The 21,974-nt window shown below is 42.3% G+C and overlaps 2 protein-coding genes across 4 annotated transcripts; both read left to right on the top strand.

Annotated features, from left to right (window-relative positions):
• The first annotated feature begins 2,132 nt into the window (after positions 1 to 2,132).
• emp2 (epithelial membrane protein 2) lies at positions 2,133 to 16,135 on the top strand. Its single transcript, XM_034592489.1, has 5 exons — positions 2,133 to 2,320; positions 12,134 to 12,367; positions 12,449 to 12,557; positions 12,647 to 12,787; positions 13,122 to 16,135. Exons 2-5 carry the CDS (start codon positions 12,290 to 12,292, stop codon positions 13,289 to 13,291), a joined length of 498 nt encoding a protein of 165 aa, XP_034448380.1. The 5' UTR covers positions 2,133 to 2,320; positions 12,134 to 12,289; the 3' UTR covers positions 13,292 to 16,135.
• A 490-nt stretch (positions 16,136 to 16,625) lies between these two features.
• On the top strand, positions 16,626 to 21,974 carry atf7ip2 (activating transcription factor 7 interacting protein 2). Of its 3 annotated transcripts, none has more exons than XM_034592481.1 (13): positions 16,626 to 16,709; positions 17,737 to 17,978; positions 18,359 to 18,431; positions 18,538 to 18,669; positions 19,039 to 19,107; positions 19,208 to 19,245; positions 19,336 to 19,376; positions 19,470 to 19,519; positions 19,810 to 19,855; positions 19,938 to 19,990; positions 20,196 to 20,324; positions 20,412 to 20,599; positions 21,312 to 21,974. In XM_034592481.1, the coding sequence occupies exons 2-13, from the start codon at positions 17,743 to 17,745 to the stop codon at positions 21,520 to 21,522; spliced, it is 1,266 nt and encodes a 421-aa protein (XP_034448372.1). In that variant the 5' UTR covers positions 16,626 to 16,709; positions 17,737 to 17,742; the 3' UTR covers positions 21,523 to 21,974. The 3 variants fall into 3 exon arrangements, with proteins under 3 accessions (XP_034448372.1, XP_034448371.1, XP_034448370.1); XM_034592480.1 differs by lacking the exon at positions 16,626 to 16,709 and adding an exon at positions 17,569 to 17,676 and having other exon boundaries at positions 17,722 to 17,978; XM_034592479.1 differs by lacking the exon at positions 16,626 to 16,709 and having other exon boundaries at positions 17,710 to 17,978.

Below are 21,974 nucleotides of genomic sequence, written 5' to 3'. Positions count from 1 at the left end.
AGAGAGAGAATCCACGGTAATTACATCATCGAAATCAACAGCTCAACGGACAGATTCCATCCATTCCTGTCCCGCCTGCTGGACTCAAAATGTCTGAGTACGCATATATTACGTGATTCCTCTGTCCACTCTGCATGTGCACAAACATGAACCTGTGCAAACAGCAGACCATGGTAACCTGCAGTTCATACACGGCAACACAAGCCTCGTGGAAAGAATCCCATAACCTTCCCTCCTGCTTTCTGCTTTATGTGCATCTATAGATTTGTTGAGAAGAAAAAGATGGATTTTTAAAAACCTCAAATTCTAAAAAAATACACGGAAACAGGACGTCAAGGCCAGTGTCAAGTTTGGCCATTTATTTACGTGAGAAGATATCAAACGCCGTTCTCGCTTCACTTCGAAACTAGATTTCGGACTTTTTCAGCGAAACCCTTCACGCTCCCTCTCAGCAGAAGTCCCGTGTTGTGGCTGCCACGGAAACGCAAAGAGTTGTGTGTTGCACGAGCCCTGACAATGCCCTCTTCATTGCCTCATGCCAGTTGTAACTAACCATTTCCATATGACCACACTAAATAATCTCACGCTGTCCCAGCGGAAGCCTCGGACCATCGAGCACAAGGGACAAAGAGCCTGCGGGTCACAGCCTAAACTCACAGCAAACTTTTGCATGTTTCCTTATTGTTGTAGTGTTGATTTTACAGTTGTAATTTATTTGCAAACTGGCAAGCCCTGCTGGGAGATGGGAGATAATTTGTCGACTCAGCCTCGGAGCTGATATGCCTTTTAGAGTTGGGTGTGGCCTTGTATCAACAAAGGCTTGTTTCACCCTCGGTGGGAAATTCATACGTGAAATCATGCAGCGACATTGGAAACGGTAAAAACATCAGAGACTTCCTCAGTGACCCTGTGAAAAGAAACCATTCTCCTATATGCACCATTTATCAATTTCCTGCCAGATCTCCATCTATAGATCTAGTGTTTTATTGACACTGCCTGTTCTCACTTAGACGGACACACAAGTTAAATGAATAGTAATTTATAACATTTTGATGACTTAAATTTTTTTTGTAAGAGTTAGCTTGGACAATTTTAAAGGGGTTTTCTCTATTAGTACTTTTTCTGTATTAGTTATAGTTTTTTCTTGTTGACTCGTGTCTTAACTTTTGTAATTTTATGATGTTTTTTTCTTGTTAAATTACAACTTTTTCCCTTGTGAAGTCTGGAGCACAGTTCAGAGCAGCAGCTGTTGAGGACAGGGGGCAGAGAAGCAGGGAGATGGAAGAGCAGCATCTTCTTCAAATGCTCTTTTAGTGAATTTCAATGAATGACATCCAAGCGGTGTAGGAGTATGTGAAACCACTGACATGTCTCATTGACTGGGAGGTGAAGTGCTGTTTAAAGAGTCAAGGGTTGCACAAATACAGGAAGGTCACTGTGCCAACAAAAATATGTGCAAGCCTGCTAATATATACTCTTGCTCATTTTCACCTCTGCAATTCTCTCTCATCCAGACTTGCTCCATCGCTCCTCTCCTCCCGTCCCCATTTCCAGCCTGTCTTCCATTCCTCATGCCTCCCTCTCCTCGCCTCCTCATCCCCTTTTATCTCTTTAATTTCCCTTTTGTCTCCCACTCCGTCTGACCTCTGTCGTCTGTTTTCCTTTCTCCTTTTCCAGCCCGTCTGCCATGGAAGGAAACTTACAAAAAATAACTCCTCTCTGACTATAATGACCTTTTTTTTATAGGCACTTTTCCCGCAGAGCTTTAAACCGTCATGTGTCACCTTTGCACACACACACACACACACACACACACACACACACACACACACACACACACACACACACACACACACACACACACACGGTCATGTCTCCATGACTTCAGAGGACATATATTGACTTACATTGATTTCCTGAAAACTTACTCTAACCTAAACCTAAATATGAACATAGACCTGAACCTAAACCCAGACACACACACACACACACACACACACACACACACACACACACACACACACACACACACACACACACACACACTCTCTTCCCAGTATATTAAATCCCATAACCACACCCAGCTCCAGCCCTCTAGCCCTCCCACGCGCGCTCACGACAGTGGGGGGAGCCGGGAACGTGCGCATCCAACTTTTTATTTGGGCTCCTCCGGTGACAAGTTCTCCAGCTGCTGCTTCGTCACGTTTGGAGGAAAACAAACTTTTAATTCTACAATTGATTCACAATTGACTGAATCAGCTTCCCCACGGAGACGCACGGTCACATCTGGACGCAGCTTCCTCCTCCTGGTGCAAACCTGGTGAGTACACACAGTATTTATAGTTTGCATACTGTTTGAATGCTGCACGGACCTTATGGGAACTATTTATGCACCATTCAAACACAGAGAGTCTGTGAAATACCTCTTTAATATAACTTACACTCTTATATTGACCTCAAGCTGAGTTTTCTCTCCTTATTTACTGATGTGCAGCTTTAAATATTCCAAATATTTGGATAATTCTAATTCCAGCAGGGCCAGGACATATTTAAAAGTCAGCATATGTTTATTTTATTTGATAATAATATAATCACATCACAGAGTGGTTTACAGGAGCTGGTGCTGTTTTCCTCCTGTGGGTATTTTTACACGGATCATAACTCACTCAGCTTCTTGCTCCAACTTTTGGACGTTGGAAATGAAAGGGGCGTTGTCAGTCACCAGTGTGTGTGTGCGTGTGTGCGTGTGTGTGTGTGTGTGTGTGTGTTGCATGTATCTGTACACTGAATGGAGGTTTTGTGCGTCAGGAGGGGAGATGGTTATTATTTTCTATTTTTCATCAGAAGCTCAGTGAAGGTTTCCGTGTCTGCTGTGTTTCTCATTAGACTTTCCACTGCAGCTTCAGTTGGCCTGCTTTGCATCTGTAAACCTGCCCATATGCTGACACTGAATCCTGTGTGTCTCCTTTCCTTTGCTTATTGTTGCTGCTATTAAACATTAAATTAGTTTATATCTCTGTCCCTGCAGCTTCTTTTGCTTTATATCGCTGCTGTCTGTTTTACTTTTGGAGTCATTTCCCTGCAGGATTATAGGACGAGTGTGACTGAACAGAATCAGATCATCATCGGTTCAAATTGTTCTTGTCTCGTTTAAGTTTTTCTTCTTTGCACTATACTGTCGGTCACCTTTGTTCCATTTCTGCATTAATGATTGAGTTTTGATGAGGCAGTGGATTGAGGTTGGCAGTCTCCCTTCTGTGTGGCGCCCCCTTGTGGTTCATGAGGCCGGGCTGCAGGCTGTCCGCCTCTGTCTCTCTATGATACTTGTATGCACAACATCAGAGGGATGTCCTGATGAGGCACCATTACACCTCAATGATCCCTCTCTCTCTTTCACACTTGTATTTACAACCACCAGGAGCGTTCCTAAATACTCTGGGGGCCCAGGCGAGAAGCCCACTTGCTTTATCATCAAATTAAACTGATAAAGTGCACACACATAAATAATGGTGAAGTCGTACATTTCAAGTTCAAACCCCCCCATCACCAGCCCAGGCAAATCATACACACATATTAAGAAACTCTGGTCTTTAAGGGGTTTTCAACCTTTGTGTCATTGTGTCACCTCTACAAAGCCAAACATAGAATTTATTGCGGTTCTCAAGAAATTCTCGTCGCTGTGGACTTAAATAACCAGCCATTCTCAGGGGCCGACCCCCCCCCCCCCCCCAGCTCAGGGCCTCAGCAAATTGCCTGCTTGGCCTTCCCTCTTGCAGCGCCCCTGACAACCACCAAGTGAAACCCCTCAACTTCAAAAAAGCTTTTAAATCAGTTCTATGAGCTCCAGAGACAAATATGTAAAGTTTTAAGCAACCACAAAGGCAGCTGAGGAATGGATGAAGAGTTGAGTGAATGAACCAATCGATGAATGAGTTTAAACTTGCAGCATGTTAGCTAGAAGCCGATGGACACTGTTGTCCATTCAAATACTGACAGGAAAAGGTCTGTGGGGGTGCAGCTGACGGCAAGTTACTCGTCCTGAGAAAGTAAACGTGGTGTTCGTCTGAGTCCCAACAGACTCAGGCAACAAGTAACAAAGCTGCCGAAGTATTTGTGCAGTGCTGACGTTCTGCTTTCATTGCTCTCTCGCTCTTACTGCTCTGATGAGATGTGACAGGCGGCCGAGAGAGCGCCAGTGCTAATTTGAAAGTATTTACAGTTCTAGCAAATGCAGCAGGAGGTGAGAGGTGTGTGATATTCTATCGGAGCAGGATTAGTTGTGTGGTTAGTGTGGGAAGCTCCTGACGGATGAAAACGTGACAAGTGGCTGTCGGTAGAATAGAGGAAGTGAAGGGAACGGGAACTTCTTTACCTCTGGATCAAGTGTTCACCTTCCTCTCCTTCTGCCATGTGGGAAACAACGCTGTCACATTAGGAATGTGTGTGAAAATGCGCGTACACACACACACACACACACACACACACACACACACACACACACACACACACACACACAAAATACATGTTAGTATCCAACATGAAAGAATTCCTGTGTCGGAGGGAAGCCTTTAAACCCAGCAGGAAAACAGTTGATGAGTGTGACGCAAGCACGTGCATTTTCAAGGGTCCTGATCAAGGCATTTAGTACACACACACACACACACACACACACACACACACACACGCTCGTTTTTATTCAAGACATTTAAAAGTACAAGTCTAAAGAGGGGATTTTATGACACTGCTTTAATTATTGATTCTGCCAGAGTCTTTATTTATTCCCTTAACAGTTAAATAGGCCTACACAGGTTTTCAGCATCAGAGCAGCTATTTAATAATATCTCTGAGTTTGCCTGAAGTCAGGCTGAGAGCAAGCTGTTTGTCTTTCATCGTATGAAACAGGAGAATATTTGTAACGCCTGAATTATCGTTAAAGTTTTAGAGACTTTACTGTAATGAAAGATTCTGCCCTGTGGGTTATAATTTGCTCTTTGTGACGTTGGTAAACAGCAGCACTCGTGTTTACAGTTTCAAATACATGGCATTCCTGAAATTGGAGCTCAGGCATCAGGGTGAAGACACTCAGGTCAGGGAACAAGTCTGATTCTCCATCTCAATTTCTTCGTCTCCATTGCTCTGTTTTCCTGTTTTCCTGATTTCCAGGATTGATGAATAGTCTCACTCTGGTTACTAATCAGAAGTCATTTCAACTCGGCTGGCTTTGGCTTGCATTTGTTCGCCCGCACCTGAAGACACTGAAGACGCCGTTTGGCCTCCTCTCGCTGCTCTGAATAAAACCAAACTAGATTTAACTGCCATCATATTTTCTCCACATAGTTTGGGCTCGGCAGTACTTGACAATGTGGCCTGACTCCGATATTTCTCTGGCTAAGTGGTTAATAAACCAGGCTGAGCAGCAGCAGGTACGGCTCATTGTGGCCTGAGTGAGGAGACAGACAGACCATTCTAATAGAAACTATGACTATGACCCACTTGGAGAAGCACTGGTTTAGACTCCGCTGTGTGGCCTCTCCACATTTCTCCTGGTATTCAATTAAACCCAACATAGCTCAAATATTTCATTCTTCAACGCAGCCATTGTTTTACAACCTCATACGGACAAAGCTGATGCACTCATAGATTTATGGGTTATGGTCAAAGATATAGTAGATGTTGAGGTATGAGGTTTGTGGAATAAGAGTCACATGACTATTAAACTCTGTCTGGAAAATAAAAACAGTGTTAACCAATTGTGCAAATTGAAGCATGATAACCATAATAAAATTAGAATTAAGATATGATGAGCCATTATACAGCAAAATCTGAAAAGCAAAGATGAAAAGAAATAGAAGAAATGTCTTTATTGTCCTTTGTGATAAAAAAAAAATGTGAGAAGATGAAAAAAGAGATCAATATTTATTTTTGCTGAACCTTGGAAAGAAATGTACTGAAGCTGAAAAGATGAGATGTTCCAAGAAGTTACTGTATTGAAGATAAACTCTTGGTATAAACAGATGTGTCTCAGTTCTTGGGCTGGAGACCCGTCCCCACATGTGACGGTTCAGGCCTCACACACACCAACACACTGTGCATCAGCGAGTGTGTAGGCAGCTACTTCCTGTTTATAAAAGGCCTAACATCCATAACATAGACGATTTTAGCTCTTTCATTGGACAATCTGGTCAAATATAATATATTTATAACTCTGCGTTTCCTCTGCACGACTTCGCCAAGTCAGATCGACGCTCGGATGTTTTTTTTTTCTTTCTGTGTGTTCTTCTTAAACAAAGGTTTGTTTAGTCACTGGCGTCATTCCAGGGAAGATGTGCCTTTTGTGTTTTCTCTAAAAATAAACCGAAGCTTGGCTACTGGTGTTGTGTACACACACACATTTGCAAACATCATAATTGCAGCTGCGATACTGTAAAGGCCATTCCTGGGAAAACCAACAGAAAAGATGGGGATGAGGGTTTGCTCTTGATCGTGGACACTCACAGGCGTCATTCAGTTTTCATGAATATATAAGTGTCAACTCAGAACAAAACCTTTAAACTACTAGTGTAAAACCTTTAAAAGGGACGGATTGGGCACTTTTATGAGCTGCTACTTCAAATTGTAGCTTTTTATTTTGGTTCTTTATAGAGAAGTTATTTTTTATATGAACATAATTTTTCAAAGTGAAAGTTGAGGATCAGTGGAAATGTTGCATTTCAGTCTGAACTGCGCGACCTCCTCGGTGGAAGCCGTCTTGCCTTCGCTCCTCCGCAGTCAGTTTTTCCACATGGGCCAAGGACGGAGAGAGAGAGAGAGAGAGAGAGAGAGAGAGAGAGAGAGAGAGAGAGAGAGAGAGAGAGAGAGAGAGAGAGAGAGAGAGAGAGAGAGAGAGAGAGACGGGGGGATGAGATGCAGAGGCCCAGTTAAGTCTGTGGCTTTGTGTTTTATGAAAAGAGTTTTTAAAAAAAAAGGATGTTAAAAGTCAGCATTTTCCACCGGGCGAGGGAATCCGTCAGTCAGCAGACACACACACACACACACACACACACACACACACACACACACACACACACACACACACACACACACACAGGCACAAACGCAGCCATTCCTCTTCTCCACTCAGCCTTATAATAGGAGGATGGGGGACTCGGTGTGTGTGTGTGTGCGTGTGCGTGTGCGTGTGTGTGAGTGTGTCAGTGGACGAGGCTGAAGTCTGACACTCTGTCAACTTACCTGTTTGATCTACAAACTTCACAGCACTTTCTATTTCTCCCTATTTTCTATTGGTATTCAGGAGCCACACTTTTTAAAAGTCAAACCTGAACACGACAACACACACAGGATACTGATCACAGCAGTGATGTGCTGTCATGTTGGATAAAACAGTTTTGTTGTGTTGTTTCCTTTTTGCTGCTAAAGTAAAAACTTTCCGTGGATATTTTTTTTTATGTCGACTGGGTTTCATGAACGTAAAAACCCCTGAAACCAGATATAAATCCTCTGTGTATCTAATCCTATAGCGTGCAAAACTTCTTTCTCGTCTCTTCCACTATGACGACAACAGATTTGTCCTCTGCATTTTATCAGTGATTATAATGAGTGATGAATGGTGACTACAGCAGGATAAGGACTTGTATTGAGGAGACATGTCACCACAGCTGAGGGAAACATCCCTTTGTGTTGACATGTGTCACTTGTGATGGTAATAGACATGAAGATCTGTGAAATATCAATGTTATGAATACTAGACCAGCGCGGGCTAATGTATACAGCATCTAAGAGCATACGTGTGTGTGTGTGTGTGTGTGTGTGTGTGTGTGTGTGTGTGTGTGTGTGTGTGTGTGTGTGTGTGTGTGTGTGTGTCTGCAGCTGTTGCCGGCTGTCAGAGGTGCGTATCAGTGCTTTCACACTTTAGTCCCAGCGCTGACTGAATCCTCTGTAAGGTAACACCGTTCCCAAGGATCCCCGGGGATCTCGGGGCTGCACATGTAGGTTAACGTGTCTCTGGGTTTATCTGTTCACTGAAGGAGTGTTGACAGCAAGAGAGAGATAAAGAGATCAACAGGAAGTTGTGTATTTATACAAATTCCTCCTAAAGCTCTGATCAGATCAACTTCAAATTCGGTGAGTGTCATCTTGACTACTTGGAGATTAAAACTAACTCAAATTGTTTTTGTCACATGGTGTGACTGTGGCGTGGCGTCAAATATTAATGAATCACCATCAAAACACGACGAGGTTGTTGTATCTCGGACATATATGGTCCAATTGACTCGGTGTTCCGTAGTGAATACGGCATGAAAAGCATCACCTTCTGCGAAAAAGAGTTAAGCCTTGTTTCAAAACTTCAATTCGATTAACATTAACTTTTCACTGTGTGGTCTACACTAGATGGCGTGGACCGTAATGCGTGATTAGTGGGCGTGGTCCAGCGCCACGTGACAGATGCAGGAAGTGACGTGTTTATCCGTCCCATGATGCACAAAACGCACGCAACACGGACCCGTTTTGCCCGGTCCCTGTTCGCCCTCCCCATGGCTGCATCAGGTCCCAAGATCGCAAGCGCTCAGGCCGGCACAGTGCTGCTCGCAGCCCTAGTTATTATATTGTGTTTGGTCCATAAAATGGAAAATACACAAAATCATCACTTGATAGAGGGACAATAAGCATATGGTTGCAGTTTTGGGATAATTACCCACATATATGAAGTTGGGACAAACAACATAATGAATCTTTTTACAACACGTGCGTGCGTGCGTGCGTGCGTGCGTGCGTGTGTGCGTGCGTGCGTGCGTGTTCGCTTCCCTCCAATGAGGTTTCCTTCCTATACTCTCCGTCTCCTTCCTTCCTCGCTCCTCCACCTTTTCTTCCTCTCTCTCTCTCTCTCTCTCTCTCTCTCTCTCTCTCTCTCTCTCTCTCTCTCTCTCTCCCCTCCACCATCGTTTTACAAGGTCAAAGCTGAAGTCTGATTGGCCGCCACAGAGACAGAGGGATGATGATTTACTGTATTATAACCGGCTGAATTTCTGGGAACTCATCGAGGCCTAAGGCTGCAAGAGCCAGACCTCTTACAATATACAATAAGTAGAACGGCACTCAGTAGAGCACATACCTCGACCAAGGCCAAACAGACAGTCCCCTGAAATTCAATCAAGCTGCAACAAAGCATCTAAACGTGCAAAACCAAGATCCATGAATTACTCCTTGGGGGGAAAAGAAGCATAATCCTGCAATGTTAAAGAAATTGAAAACAAATCATGGATTTAATAGTTTCTTCCCGAACCCATATCACAAACAAACAAATAAATAAACAGACAAACAAACAAACCAACAAATGTCTTTGGCCGAGGTAACTATATATCCTGTAAATAATAATAACTACTTTTGTCATCAACACAAGTGTCATGTTATAGCATATGAAGTACTCAACTACTACATTATAAGAACCATCTAATGTATATGTTGTCTATAGCCTGGCTTTGCTGCTCGCTCTTTATGTAGAACACATATTTCAAATGCGGGCTTACATGTGAGGTTCTCGAGCTTTATTCTCGGACCATTATGAATATGGTCCGAAAATCTGTTGCTGTTTACCTTCCCGTCCAAACCCTGAAAGCCGTGTCTAATGAATCAAAGTGTGTAGCTTACTCTCGATGCCGTCCCCCCCCCCCTTCCTCAGACTCAGACAGGGAGGGCTTATCCTCTGGCGCACCCCGCAGCCACATGCTCCCTCACAAAAACTGTGGCCTGCTTCCTGTCGGGGGAGAGAGGCTGTTTTTACTGTGACTCCATTTTGGCAGAGAGGGCTAATTCCTCTGGTGTCTGGCTTCGCATTTGCATGTGTGTGTGTGTGTGTGTGTGTGCACTCACATGTGCTTTGAAACATGTCTGTGTCTCTGCCTGTTTACTCTCAGAAGCGTTGGTGGTATTTTTTGCTGGTTCCAGCAATCAAAATCGTATGTGTGCACACGTGTAGTTTTATGTGCATTATCCCCATGAGTTTGATGTGTTTAGGGTAAACAGTGTGCAGACGGTAGTTTGGTGGTATCAGGAATGTGTTCTTATAGCTGAGCTGTCATTAAGTTGTAAAACAGTTCTGTTAAAGTCGTTGTTGCAGAGAAATGACAGATTCAGAAGCTTGTCTTGTGTTATTGTTTGTAGCAGTTACGAATGTTGAACGGGACGATGCTGACGAAGCGTTTTACAAGATGAGCAAAACTATTTCCCTGATAAATAAACGAACCACATGGGTTTATTCATGTGTTTGCTATTTAATAAAATTTTTCCCTTGAGACAAAGTCGAAGAAGAGGACAAACCGACATGGAGCCACTGTTCAGAAACAGAAACACAAACGAATTCTAGGTCTCAACAGATGGTCGCCTCTCAGGCGGTTATGACTGTCAACAGTCTGTACATTGAGTTTTAACTTTAGTTTGTTTTCTTGCTCAGGTCACGTTGCTCAAAACAAAGTGATAAGCTGGTACCTGAGCCACCGCACTCGTCTTAAATGTCTCTTTAGCAGTGAAAACACAATACGCTCATTTACAGCATCAAAACTTAATGGAAACGTCTTCATGATAAAGTGTCTTAGTTTGAATGTCCTATTATTTCCCCCTGTGGAACCAGGGATCCTTGGTAATGTTGCTCTGCTCTTATAACTCTGTTCATCCTAACAGAGCACATACTGCTCAGCTGAAGGTGTAAACACTTCACCCGTTGGTACTATCAACAAGTCGTAGTCAGGATTAAGGCCTTAAATCACCGCAGAATAAACAGCACACTCCCACATACTGGGACTGTGCATATACACACCCACACACACACACACACACACACACACACACACACACACACACACACACACACACACACTGTTTGTTATACAGAGAACACACACACACACACACACACACACACACTGTTTGTTATACATGGAACACAATGTACACATTTTGTCTCGTATCTCAGGAGCGTTTTCTGTAATTTGAGGCCACAGATATTTCTCTGGCTGTTTCATCAAACCTGCAGTTTTCACAGTTGTTTGGAAGTGTTGTGTATTTTGGTAACTGGTTGCAGATGTAACAGTTGCTGTGAAGTCTACTTCGATTATTACCTTTTCATTTTTATAATATTCCTTGATTTTGAATTTTACACAATTTCTTAAAATCTGGTACAAACATCAGTTGGACCCAAGGATGAATTGAATAGATATTGGTTTAGGGTCAAAGGTCACGGTGACCTCATGCTCTTGAGAATGTGACCTTACAAACCCCCTTTTTTTACCTTGTGAACATGTTATCGTTAGAACACCTTGAGAGAATCTTTTAAAAAATTGGCACAAATGTTCACAGAGACTAAGTGGTTAACTGATTACATTTGGGTAGTCAAAGGTCAAAGGTCACGGTGGCCTAATCGAGGCCTAAGGCTGCAAGAGCCAGACCTCTTACAATATACAATAAGTAGAACGGCACTCAGTAGAGCACATACCTCGGCCAAGGCCAAACAGACAGTCCCCTGAAATTCAATCAAGCTGCAACAAAGCATCTAAACGTGCAAAACCAAGATCCATGAATTACTCCTTGGGGGGAAAAGAAGCATAATCCTGCAATGTTAATGAAATTGAAAACAAATCATGGATTTAATAGTTTCTTCCCGAACCCATATCACAAACAAACAAATAAATAAACAGACAAACAAACAAACCAACAAATGTCTTTGGCCGAGGTAACTATATATCCTGTAAATAATAATAACTACTTTTGTCATCAACACAAGTGTCATGTTATAGCATATGAAGTACTCAACTACTACATTATAAGAACCATCTAATGTAAAACAGGAGTTTGGCCCTTTGAACATGATATCTCTGCCTCCAGGGAATTTCTTTAAAGTTTGACCAGTTGTCACTTGGACTCAAAGATGAACTGATTAGAGTGCAGGGGTCAAAGGTCACGATGACCTCATATGAATCTGGAAACAAATGTATGTAGACTGAAACTGCACTGGTTGATGGAGGCATACAACCACATTTTACTTCAGAAATACTTCCATAGAAATGTAAACTCTGCATTTTAATAATAAATTGTGTGTTTCGTGTGTACTATTAAATATTATATTGCGTGTTTCTTCCAACAGACTCCGTTCATGCTAGAGACCTCGGTTCACCCCTGACCGTCTCACAACCTGCGTAAACACACAGAGGTCACACACACAACTGACGCAGCCAGACATTTAACTGGCCTGAGCAACGGGCAAGAAGCAGCAGCAGACAAGTTCGCAGAAGGGGCCGCCATGTTGATCATCTTAGCCTTCATCATCCTCTTCCACCTGGCGGCAGCCGTCCTGGTCTTTGTCGCAACCATTCACAATGTGAGTATAAACCAGGAGTGATATAAGTGCACAGACTACACCGGACGTTTTCATCATATCAAAACGTTTTACTCGTTGAAGGCGTGGTGGGTGGTGTCGCCAGCTGGACGAGACGTCATCTACACTGACCTGTGGTACTCCTGCAACGCCACCTGCTTCCCCGTGGAGAACAGCCACACGACTGATGCAGGTAAAGACAGAGCACAACTCCGTGAAGACTGTGTGTGTCTGTGTGTGTGTGTGTCTGTGTGTTTCACCGTTTCTCCTCCTTCTCCTCAGCCTACCTGCAGGCCGTCCAGGCCACCATGATCCTGGCCACCATTTTATGTTGCGTCAGCTTCTTCGTCTTCATCCTTCAGCTCTTCAGGATCCAACAGGGCGAGAGATTCATCTTCACAGCTGTTATCCAACTTCTGGCCTGTGAGTGACACACACATATTTTACTTTTCAGTGAGTTGGGCGGACATTCTCCGAAGTCTATGTCTGAAAGCTGCTATAAAGACAAGCCTGAGGATGAATAAGGGACAAACCACACATAAGAGATCAGGGGAAAAGGGAAGTAGGAGCAAAGAGTCTCACCCACTACCAGTTTCAATATATTATAAACTATTTACCTAAATGTCAAACTATTCCTTCATTGTGCTTCAACTTGCTCCAAGAGACAAGCACGTGGATGTGTCAGAGTTTGAATGATATTCACTGAACTCTCCAGTGAAACGTCTGTTCTCTTCCTCCTCCATCCTCCTTCTCTCAGCTCTATGTGTGATGATCGCCGCGTCCATCTACACGGCTCAGAAAAAGACCTTCCACGTGCCAAGTCTTCAGGACGGCTCTTACGGCTCGTCTTACATCCTGGCCTGGGTCAGCTTCCCCATGACCCTCATGAGCGGCGTCATGTACCTGGTGCTCAGGAAGCGCAAATAAGACGGGACGGGCCTGCACGCAGCGTCTCGACAATATTCAAATGTAGAAATAGGAACACTTGGACACAAATACTTAAAAGACATATACATTTCCTGAACCAACATACCTTCACACGCTCTTTGTCTAACCCGTAGATTTTCTTATAGCATTGGAGATAATGAAATGTGCCAGAAATGTCAGATCCATTTGAATTTACTGTAAAGTCTCAGGTTCAGAGCCAGATGTACTTCTGTCCACTTCACACACTCAAATCCCCGAATAGTCCCACACCCCCCTCCTCTCTGATGCTGCGTTGTTCTCACAGGATGTGGCAAAGATGCATCAGGACTCCCAGTGTGTGTATATATACACTGATCTGCCTTATTATCTGTATATCTCCTAACAAGTGCCTCAGAAGTTTGGCCGACAGTCGACAAACCTTCTGTCTTTGTTTCTGTGTCTTCATGCACGACAGCCGCCACAACATGTGCCTTTAAAACGTTGAAATCAAGACATATTCACATTGATTTTTAATGCATTAAGCTGAGGTCAAATCTGCTCGATGGAAATGCAACCACTCACTTACATGTCCACACACAGAGTAGATATACACGTGTCCTGCTGAGATTTTGGTCAGAATTAGAGCTATTTCTAGATTTCTAGTTAATTCTTTACACTCCACGTACCTGTAATCAGGTAAAACCATCGGGCTTCGGTCGGGTTTGGTCATAAAAACAGAAAGACTGTCAGTTAGTCTTCTCTCGGGCTCCGTCGGGTTCGGGCAGGAAATTGCGGCCCCAGCCACACTCCAGTGAGAACATACCTTGACTTCCCTCTTCCCTCTTTCCCCTTCAGCCAATACACACGAGATGAGCTCTGTTCCATCACGATGATTTGTCCCCCCTGTTGTCTCATCGTCTCCTGGTTCCCTCTCACATCATTCTATGTTTGAAATGTCTGATAATGAGCATATAGATTGAAGAAGAAGGAAAGTGGGGATGTTTCCTCAAAGGGACACAACCCCTGGACTTTCCAAAGGGTCCATGCTTTTTTTTCTCTTTGTGAAGCTATATATATAAGCTTTATTTTGTACATAATATGTTTTTGCTGTGTATGTATAGTTCAGGCAATTGCCAAAAATCTATTTCTGAGACTGAACTGTAGTCTGCGTATGTGTGTATTCTCGAGTGTAGTGACGCAGTAGTGGAGGTAGGATTTTAACCCTTTGTATGTAATCCTATGTTACTGACTTGTATTTTATTGGTGACAGAGGAGCCGATGATGTTGCTGTGATATTTGGGATTTAAAATGACAAAATAGAAAACGTGCAAACTTGAACCAAGTACGAACGTCTACTTGTTATTATCGTGCCTTTTGTTTCACAGCTCCACTTGAAGAGAGACAAACACTATTTATTGTTTAAAACCACTGTTTGATTTTTAGCATGTGACAGAGGACGTATGAAGATAGAACGTTTTCCCTCTCTGACCAATCTACTGTTTGTTTTTCGGTCCATTGCTTAAACATCTCCAGCATCAATATGGACGCTGTTCTCGTTATTATTTCTTGCTACGGTATTTTTGCAGTATAGGGATAACGTTGGATCCCACAGCGGTAACCTTGTAGCTGCTATAGGACCAGAATGATATCTAGGAAACAGACAAACAAACACAAAGGGTCAGTAGTGCACCGGGTTGTTGAAAGTTCCTGTTGGACGAGCTCTGGACCACGGAGCCTGGCAACATACCAGCTCAACCAAAAGACGAAGATTCAGGGAAGAGACACGGAAGTGAAGGATTTGCTCTGCCATCTCAAGATGCTACTTGAAATCGATCAAAACAACATCTTGGAGGCCGAGATCATGATTTTCATTGTTGTCCACTGCTTTTTCGTGTCATCTTAAAAGTGTTAAACTAAATCGTCAGCCTCCTGTTTGCATGCAAATCCCCTCTTTAACTTATACTGAGAAGTAAGTTGCTGTTGTTCCATAGGCTGAACATTTTTTTGTGAAATACAGTTTATCGTAGATGATGTAAAGTTTGCATCTATTTAGCTTTGATTTGATTTCATAACCGATCTAAATTATGAATAAACCGACAACTTGAGCCTAAATTCTGTGCGTTCGCTGTTGCTGATATTCAACAGAAACCACAGCAATCTGTCTTAAGAGGTTGATTCGTTAGAGCTACTATTGATTTAGAATTGGAAATGTTGTATGTGATGGTTGTGATACTTTTACTGTTGTGTGTTGAGTGTGTCAATGTAGATCAATGCAGATCTATACCAATAACTACAAGGGCCATACTGACACATAATCACATAACTTGTGGAAGTCAAAATTACATTCACGGGGATTTGTTTTTTTTAAACTTATGTTGCAGTTGAATTATTTCTATTGATTAATGAAGTATTGATTATCTATTGATCGAGTCTCGTGTTGTTTTATGATGGAGACGTGTTGGTCGACAGTTTTCCTCTTGGCAGCGGATTATTTTTGTCAGATGTGACACAGGTTTATTAAAGAATGTTAAATGTCAGTGAATCTGCTTGTGACAGTCGCTCCCTCTATCCCTCTTTCATTCTAATTCAATCACTATTTATTGTGGCCTCTATGGCAAGATCAGTGCTTAGATGCTGTTGACACCCAGTGGACCGACAGACAAACTACACCATATGTGTCGCTGCAGGCCACAGAATAGACAGAAAAGAACAAACTTGTCTCTGCTCGGTGAATAAACTGTCAACAGGTTCAGGGACAAAGATTAAATCTCCTCTGCAAGAGTTGAGAGGTGCTTTTATTTCCCCTCCTGTGTTTCCCCATCCAGCAGTCGTAGATCTCAATAAATGTGTTTTACAATAAATAAAATGTCTTTTGTTCGTGCTGAATCTGTCAGAGTCAGGCATCCATCTTCACTCATCACACACCCACTCTCATCCCATTACTCCCACTACTACTTTATTTTGGGGTACCTGCTCACGAGGGGTTAAAAGCTGATAAATTTGCAAAAGGTCTGCGTTTGAAAAAGAAACATCAGTGTCGGTTCCACTTGGCAAAGGAGAAGGAAAAGCAATAACCAAGAAGAGAGGAATGGAGTTATGTCAGAAAAGGTGGGAGGAGGACCAGAAGTGTGTTAAATTACATGATGTTACACCGTCTTGTACACTAGGTGGCAGTGTGCAGTTTAAGTTTGTTTGCGATCCGCCAGTAAACCGAGAGAAGAAGAAGAAGAAGAAGAAGAAGAAGAAGAAGAGGAAGAGGAGGAGGAAGAAGAAGAGAAAGAGGAGGAAGAAGAGGAAGAAGAAGAAGAAGATTTTCTTACATGAACTATCTTTAGTTTTATGATTTACTTATAATTTGTGGAAACTGGGCTTTTATTCTGAAGGGATCTGAACGGAAGTAAGTGGAGCCGACACACCACCGGTGGTCACCTTGTTGGAGGTACTTCTACTTTAAATTATACTCTACTCTCATACTTCTGAACGTATTATCTGTACTGTAGCTGCCTGTGTTGTTCGTACGCGTTAAAAACTTTACTTATCGAGTATTTGTTACCCAGAGGACCGTTGTTTTCTTAAAGCTCTAGCTAACAGCTAGCTAGGACCGTTAGCTCAGTGAGCTTGTTTGCGAACTAGCTTGTTTCTCTCTCTATTGTTCTCCTCGCTGTTGTCATTGCACGAGCTGGTTAAATATAATGATACAAGAAGAAGTTAAAGTAGTTAACGAAGTGCAAAGAAAACACGTTTATTGTGTGAATACTGGGTCAGTGCAGCTCTTATTGTGGAGGATGTAATAACAGAGTAAAACTGAGTAAATGTGATGTTTACTTTGAAAGTTCCTGTGACTCTACTCAGTTCATACATTGTTCTGTGTTTCTGTTGATACAGAAGTTTTCCAGGAATTCTAAAGAATTTGAGGACACAGCAAAGACCAGGGGAGAAGACACAGGTGGATTTCTAAGTCTCCAAAAGCCTTGAGACTGAGGTGTAAGTGAATCAGTCCTTTACTTCAGAGACTTAAACTCTGGTCAGTTTGTGACATTTTAATATTAGCAGACGTAATTGCCCCCCCCCCCCCCCCCCCAAAAAAATCCATATTGCTTAGGCTCAACTTTAACTCATTAGATTCCTCTGCAACTAAAAAAATCCTACTTCCTTTTAATACGTTTAAAACATATTTGATTCCTTCTGTCTGTGCATTCATTTCTAGGTCTTCTGTCCCACTGCTATAATTGACTGTCTTACATTATACCATTGATTGCCACGCCGGGTGGGGGATGATATTGTTTTGGCCAACATATTGTAATTATATCGTATAGAGTACTAAGGTCACCCAGTCCAGAGTCTGGTAATGGAGGAGTGAAGCACAATTAACAGTGGCTGTTGTTATTGCCAGGTTTCACGACAGCGTCAGCCCTCTGATGAAGTCTGCATTCAGCTGCTGTCTTAAGTGCATACTTCTGGTTTAGGTGAAAATGGCAGAGGTTCAAGGTCAAAACAAAGACTGCAGGGGCCTTAGAAAGTCACCTCGAGCCACAGCAGACCATTCCACCAAAGCCAAGAAATGCAGCCCTGCGTCTGACAGGCAAAAATACAGACGAGAGCAGAGAGCTCGGGTGAACATTGGAATGGCTATGGAAAGGTGGCGTGATGTGAAAGCAGCAAAAGGATTAAAAACTGATACGGAAGTGGCCCTGTGTCTCCTGGATAAGTGAGTTAACCCTCAACAGCTTCGCTACGCGGAACAGCTTCCTTAATGCTTCTCGCTTGACAGAGCTGCTTGCTGAATGAAATGCACACTTGCACAAGAGCTGTGAAACCTGTCAGGGGAAAAAGTGCCTGTTGAAAGAAACTTACAACTAACACAATGCATAGAAGGTACAGATATTTGCTGGTAGATGTAGTGGAGAAAAAATGAAAAGAAATGTACAACACAGAAACATGGAAAATGTACAGTATAGTAAAGAAGTAACCTGGTTACATCCCAACACTGTCCCTAGGTAATAAACGTGCACTTTGTTTAATGATGTATAAATTATCAACTCTTTACCTTTGCTGACATCTTGTGTATGTTTTTGTTTCTGCATGAAGAATGAAGCGATCGCCTTCCACTTCCACTTCCTCGGGAGACAGTGATAAAATGATAAAAATCTCAATGTCTGAGGTAAGAGACAACACTGACAACTGTGTGATTAGTACGTCTGAATGCAGCACTGTCGTATGCCTGTATGTGTGTTTTATATTGTGTGTTTGTATGTGTGTATCTACAGGTACAAGCTCTGATCAAGCAGGTGGTTCGCAGTGAAGCGAAAAGGAATGAAAACAAGCTGCAGGTTTTAATAGAGTCTGTTCAAAATCTGGATCAGGCAGTCGACTACGAAAAAACCATCCAGAAACTGGAGGTTGGTGGAAGTAGTGGTGCATCTTTTTTACATCTTTGTTTTGGTGATGGGACTCATTCACCAGCTGTATTTGTTCTTTTCTTTTGTTTCCTTCCTTCTTATTTGTCCGACTATATTTCTTTCTGTTCATCAATTTCATTAAACGGTTTTATATTCAGTCTCTCGTCTTTTTTTTTTTATTATCCTTTTCTCTGCCTTGTTCTTTCCTACATTTTACAGCCGCTGGTGAATCCACTCTTCATCTGTCAAGCTTCAGCCATTGTTCATGTTATTTCTTCCTCATTTCTTTCTCACTTTTATTTATTCTGTCAGAGTTGTACATTCAACTTTGTTATCTTGTAAAACAAAAAGTCGAACTCTCGTCCTCAGGCTCGAATCAACACGTTGACGAAGCGAACAGAAGCAGCTCTCGTCCACTTGACAAATACACACAAAAAGGTTTAGTGGAGACAAACACACACACGCATATGAATTCATGTGAATTGTTTATGGACATTTCACGTTCACACACGCTCTTCAAATGTTTGTTTTTTTTCAGAGTCCACAACGACCTACTGATAAAAAGGACGTGATCAGGTATTTAGAAGCAGGTTCGGTGAGAAACATTGCATTTATTTGTTTTTGTTAAGTTTCTGAGACACTTTGATTTGTTGTCCGACTCTTCAGGATCGATTCTGGGGATGAAGCGATGGAAACCATGTCACAGAGTAAGAGCCCAGCAAACACGTGGAGTGTGCGCACCAGTGGTCAAATGCATTGACTAGTTTTGTGTATTAATTTGGTGCAATTTTATTTTTCAGCGGATGTAAGGGATTGCACCGACACCATTGGCGAGTTCTTTCATGAGATGGTACATTTTCAAAATTTTAATTTGAATCACTTTTTAATTTAGAGGAATATTAAATTACCATCTTAAGGGCTAAATGAAATATATTTAATTATTCAAAACTAATTAATTTTCATAAATTATTTCTCCTTAGCACAAAGATCAGCGTTAATTGTAATTCGGACTATAATTATTTACTTGAGTTGAGGCTTTGGGGTCAAGACTTTTTTAATATACACAGGAACTTATAAAGTCAATTTATCTATCGACTTGCACTGTTTTGAGAAAGTTAAAAAGTTCCCTGTTCTTTCTAGAAATCCACTGAAAAGGCCTTGAAGAAGATGCGTTCAGATAATGAAGGTACGATGATTTCAAAAAAGCAAATGTTTGAGTATTTCCACTTTAGACAAGGTTAAATATTTTATTATGTATCTGTGTTAAGATATGAAGGCTGCCATGGCAACTCCTCGCGCTGTCACTGCTCATGAGTCTCAGGTAGGATGGGGTCATTATTGGATTTACTTACTCATCATTATGTTAAGTGTAACTAACGACAAACTAATCAAGCAATTAAAAAAAAAAAAAGTGTTATAAAATAAATCATCCACATTTTACAGTCGTTTCTGTTTTTCGTTGTTTGTGGCAATTCAGTGTCGTCTCTGTTATTTACTCATCTTTCTTTTTGGTCTGTAATATTCAGGGGAATGTCAAGTTCATAAAGAAAAGGCCAGAAGCTGAGGAGCAAAGAGAAAAGAAGACTGACTGTCCCAAGAAGACTGAAGAATGTATCTCCCTGAACAACAGTAACATTCCCAAGGACTCGGAGCAGGTGAAAGACACACCCACACTAACCATCCTCAGTACTTTGACTGTTTGCTCACATGACCTCATTCCCCCCTCCTCTTCTCACCCCAAGGACAAGTTCTCGTATCCTCCTCTCCCCCCCGCTCCGTTCCCCTCCACCCTGAACATAGCAGCGGCCTCGTACAACATTCCCCAGAGACTAGACGTGCATCTGGCCCTCATCAGGGAGCCTCAGGGCCTCTCTGTGCTCTGGAAGGTGGCGGTAGAAGACCCTGTTGCGCCGCCCATGGATAGTTACAGGTGAGGATCAGCACAGAGCGAGTGATGGTCTGTCTCTCTCTGTCCTCCGTTAGATGGCATGGAAAGACAAGACTGTCCCTCTTGTCCTTTTTAGGCTTTGTACAAACAACAAATTGTGGTTTTTCCTTAGTAGCTCGAGTTGGATTTTTTTTGAAGTTATTCATTTCAGTTGGTATTAAAAAGGTCTTGTTAATAGCTGTAGACACACTTCTTTAAAAGGGATGAGCTGATTATTTTTTTGGAATAATCATTTGGTCTGAGAAATGTAAAATGTTATTCACTGGCAGCATTCACCAAAAATGACTGATAAGTTTAATTGATAATCGAAAGTGTTGCTGATAGTCCTTCTGTCTATTGACTGATCTTTTTTTTTTTTCAACTCATGTTAAATTATTTTGAGAAATTAACACGTCTACATGCCAGCAGTTTGCCAGATGGCGACAACATCTGGCACCGGAACAGTTTTACTTTAAATTTAAAATCAATTTCCCATCATAAATCCTTAAGTATTTGAGTTGTTGATGAGAATTAGATTAATACGTTGCCATCGTTCCCCCACTTCTGAGACACATAGCTTCTCTCAGGTTGATCACAGCCCGATGCCTTTTCACACATCTGCCTGAAGAACATTACTTCACAGCTTCTGTCAACTCGTGACCACCAGATGGAAGCAGAGCTCACTCTTCCTGTGTTTCTCTCCCTCCTCCCACAGCGTCTACATGGCTGTAGAGAGGGTGAAGGGCAGCAGCTACTTCCCAAAGTGGATTTTGCTCGGTGAACTGAAGGCCATCCAACTGCCCATGTGCGTGATGATCAAAAAGTACAAGCCCGGCCACAAGGTGTGTGTCACTGTGGTGGGCAAAGACACGTTTGGCCGGTACGGCTCCTACAGTGAAGTGGTGACCGCAGCAATACCTGAATAGTCAGGAGGAGGATGTGGTTCCAGGAAAGAGCCAGTAAAACCCGGATTTAGTCACATTGTTGTTTTGTCAGTGTTCATTTGTTCACTTAAGTTTGAGCAGTTTTATTTGTGATAAATCTTTTGTAATTGCACCAAAATTTGAATGTGAATGTTTACTTTGTCTGTGGAGCCGCCAGCGACTGATGGAATCATGCAACACACATTGCAGCTGTTTAACACATTTCTGTGTCTGTTTGTTTGTTTACCTGAAACCCAGAAGAGTATTTATATTAGTTTTCTCTGTTTACCTCCACCCGCATCAAACCAGAGAGCAGTTTGATACGTGTTACTTTGGTAATGGCATTATTAAGATCAACGACTGTCCGTTAAGCCGTCACATAAACGGCTACATGTACTTTAAATATTGTTGAATGTTTGAATAAGCCAATAAAGTTTGTTTTTTCTTTCTAAAAA

This window comes from Hippoglossus hippoglossus, chromosome 8, assembly GCF_009819705.1.
Source record: "Hippoglossus hippoglossus isolate fHipHip1 chromosome 8, fHipHip1.pri, whole genome shotgun sequence".
Taxonomy (NCBI): Eukaryota; Metazoa; Chordata; class Actinopteri; order Pleuronectiformes; family Pleuronectidae; genus Hippoglossus; species Hippoglossus hippoglossus.
Note: the sequence above shows the minus strand (reverse complement) of the source record. Positions and strands in the feature narration are given on the sequence as shown.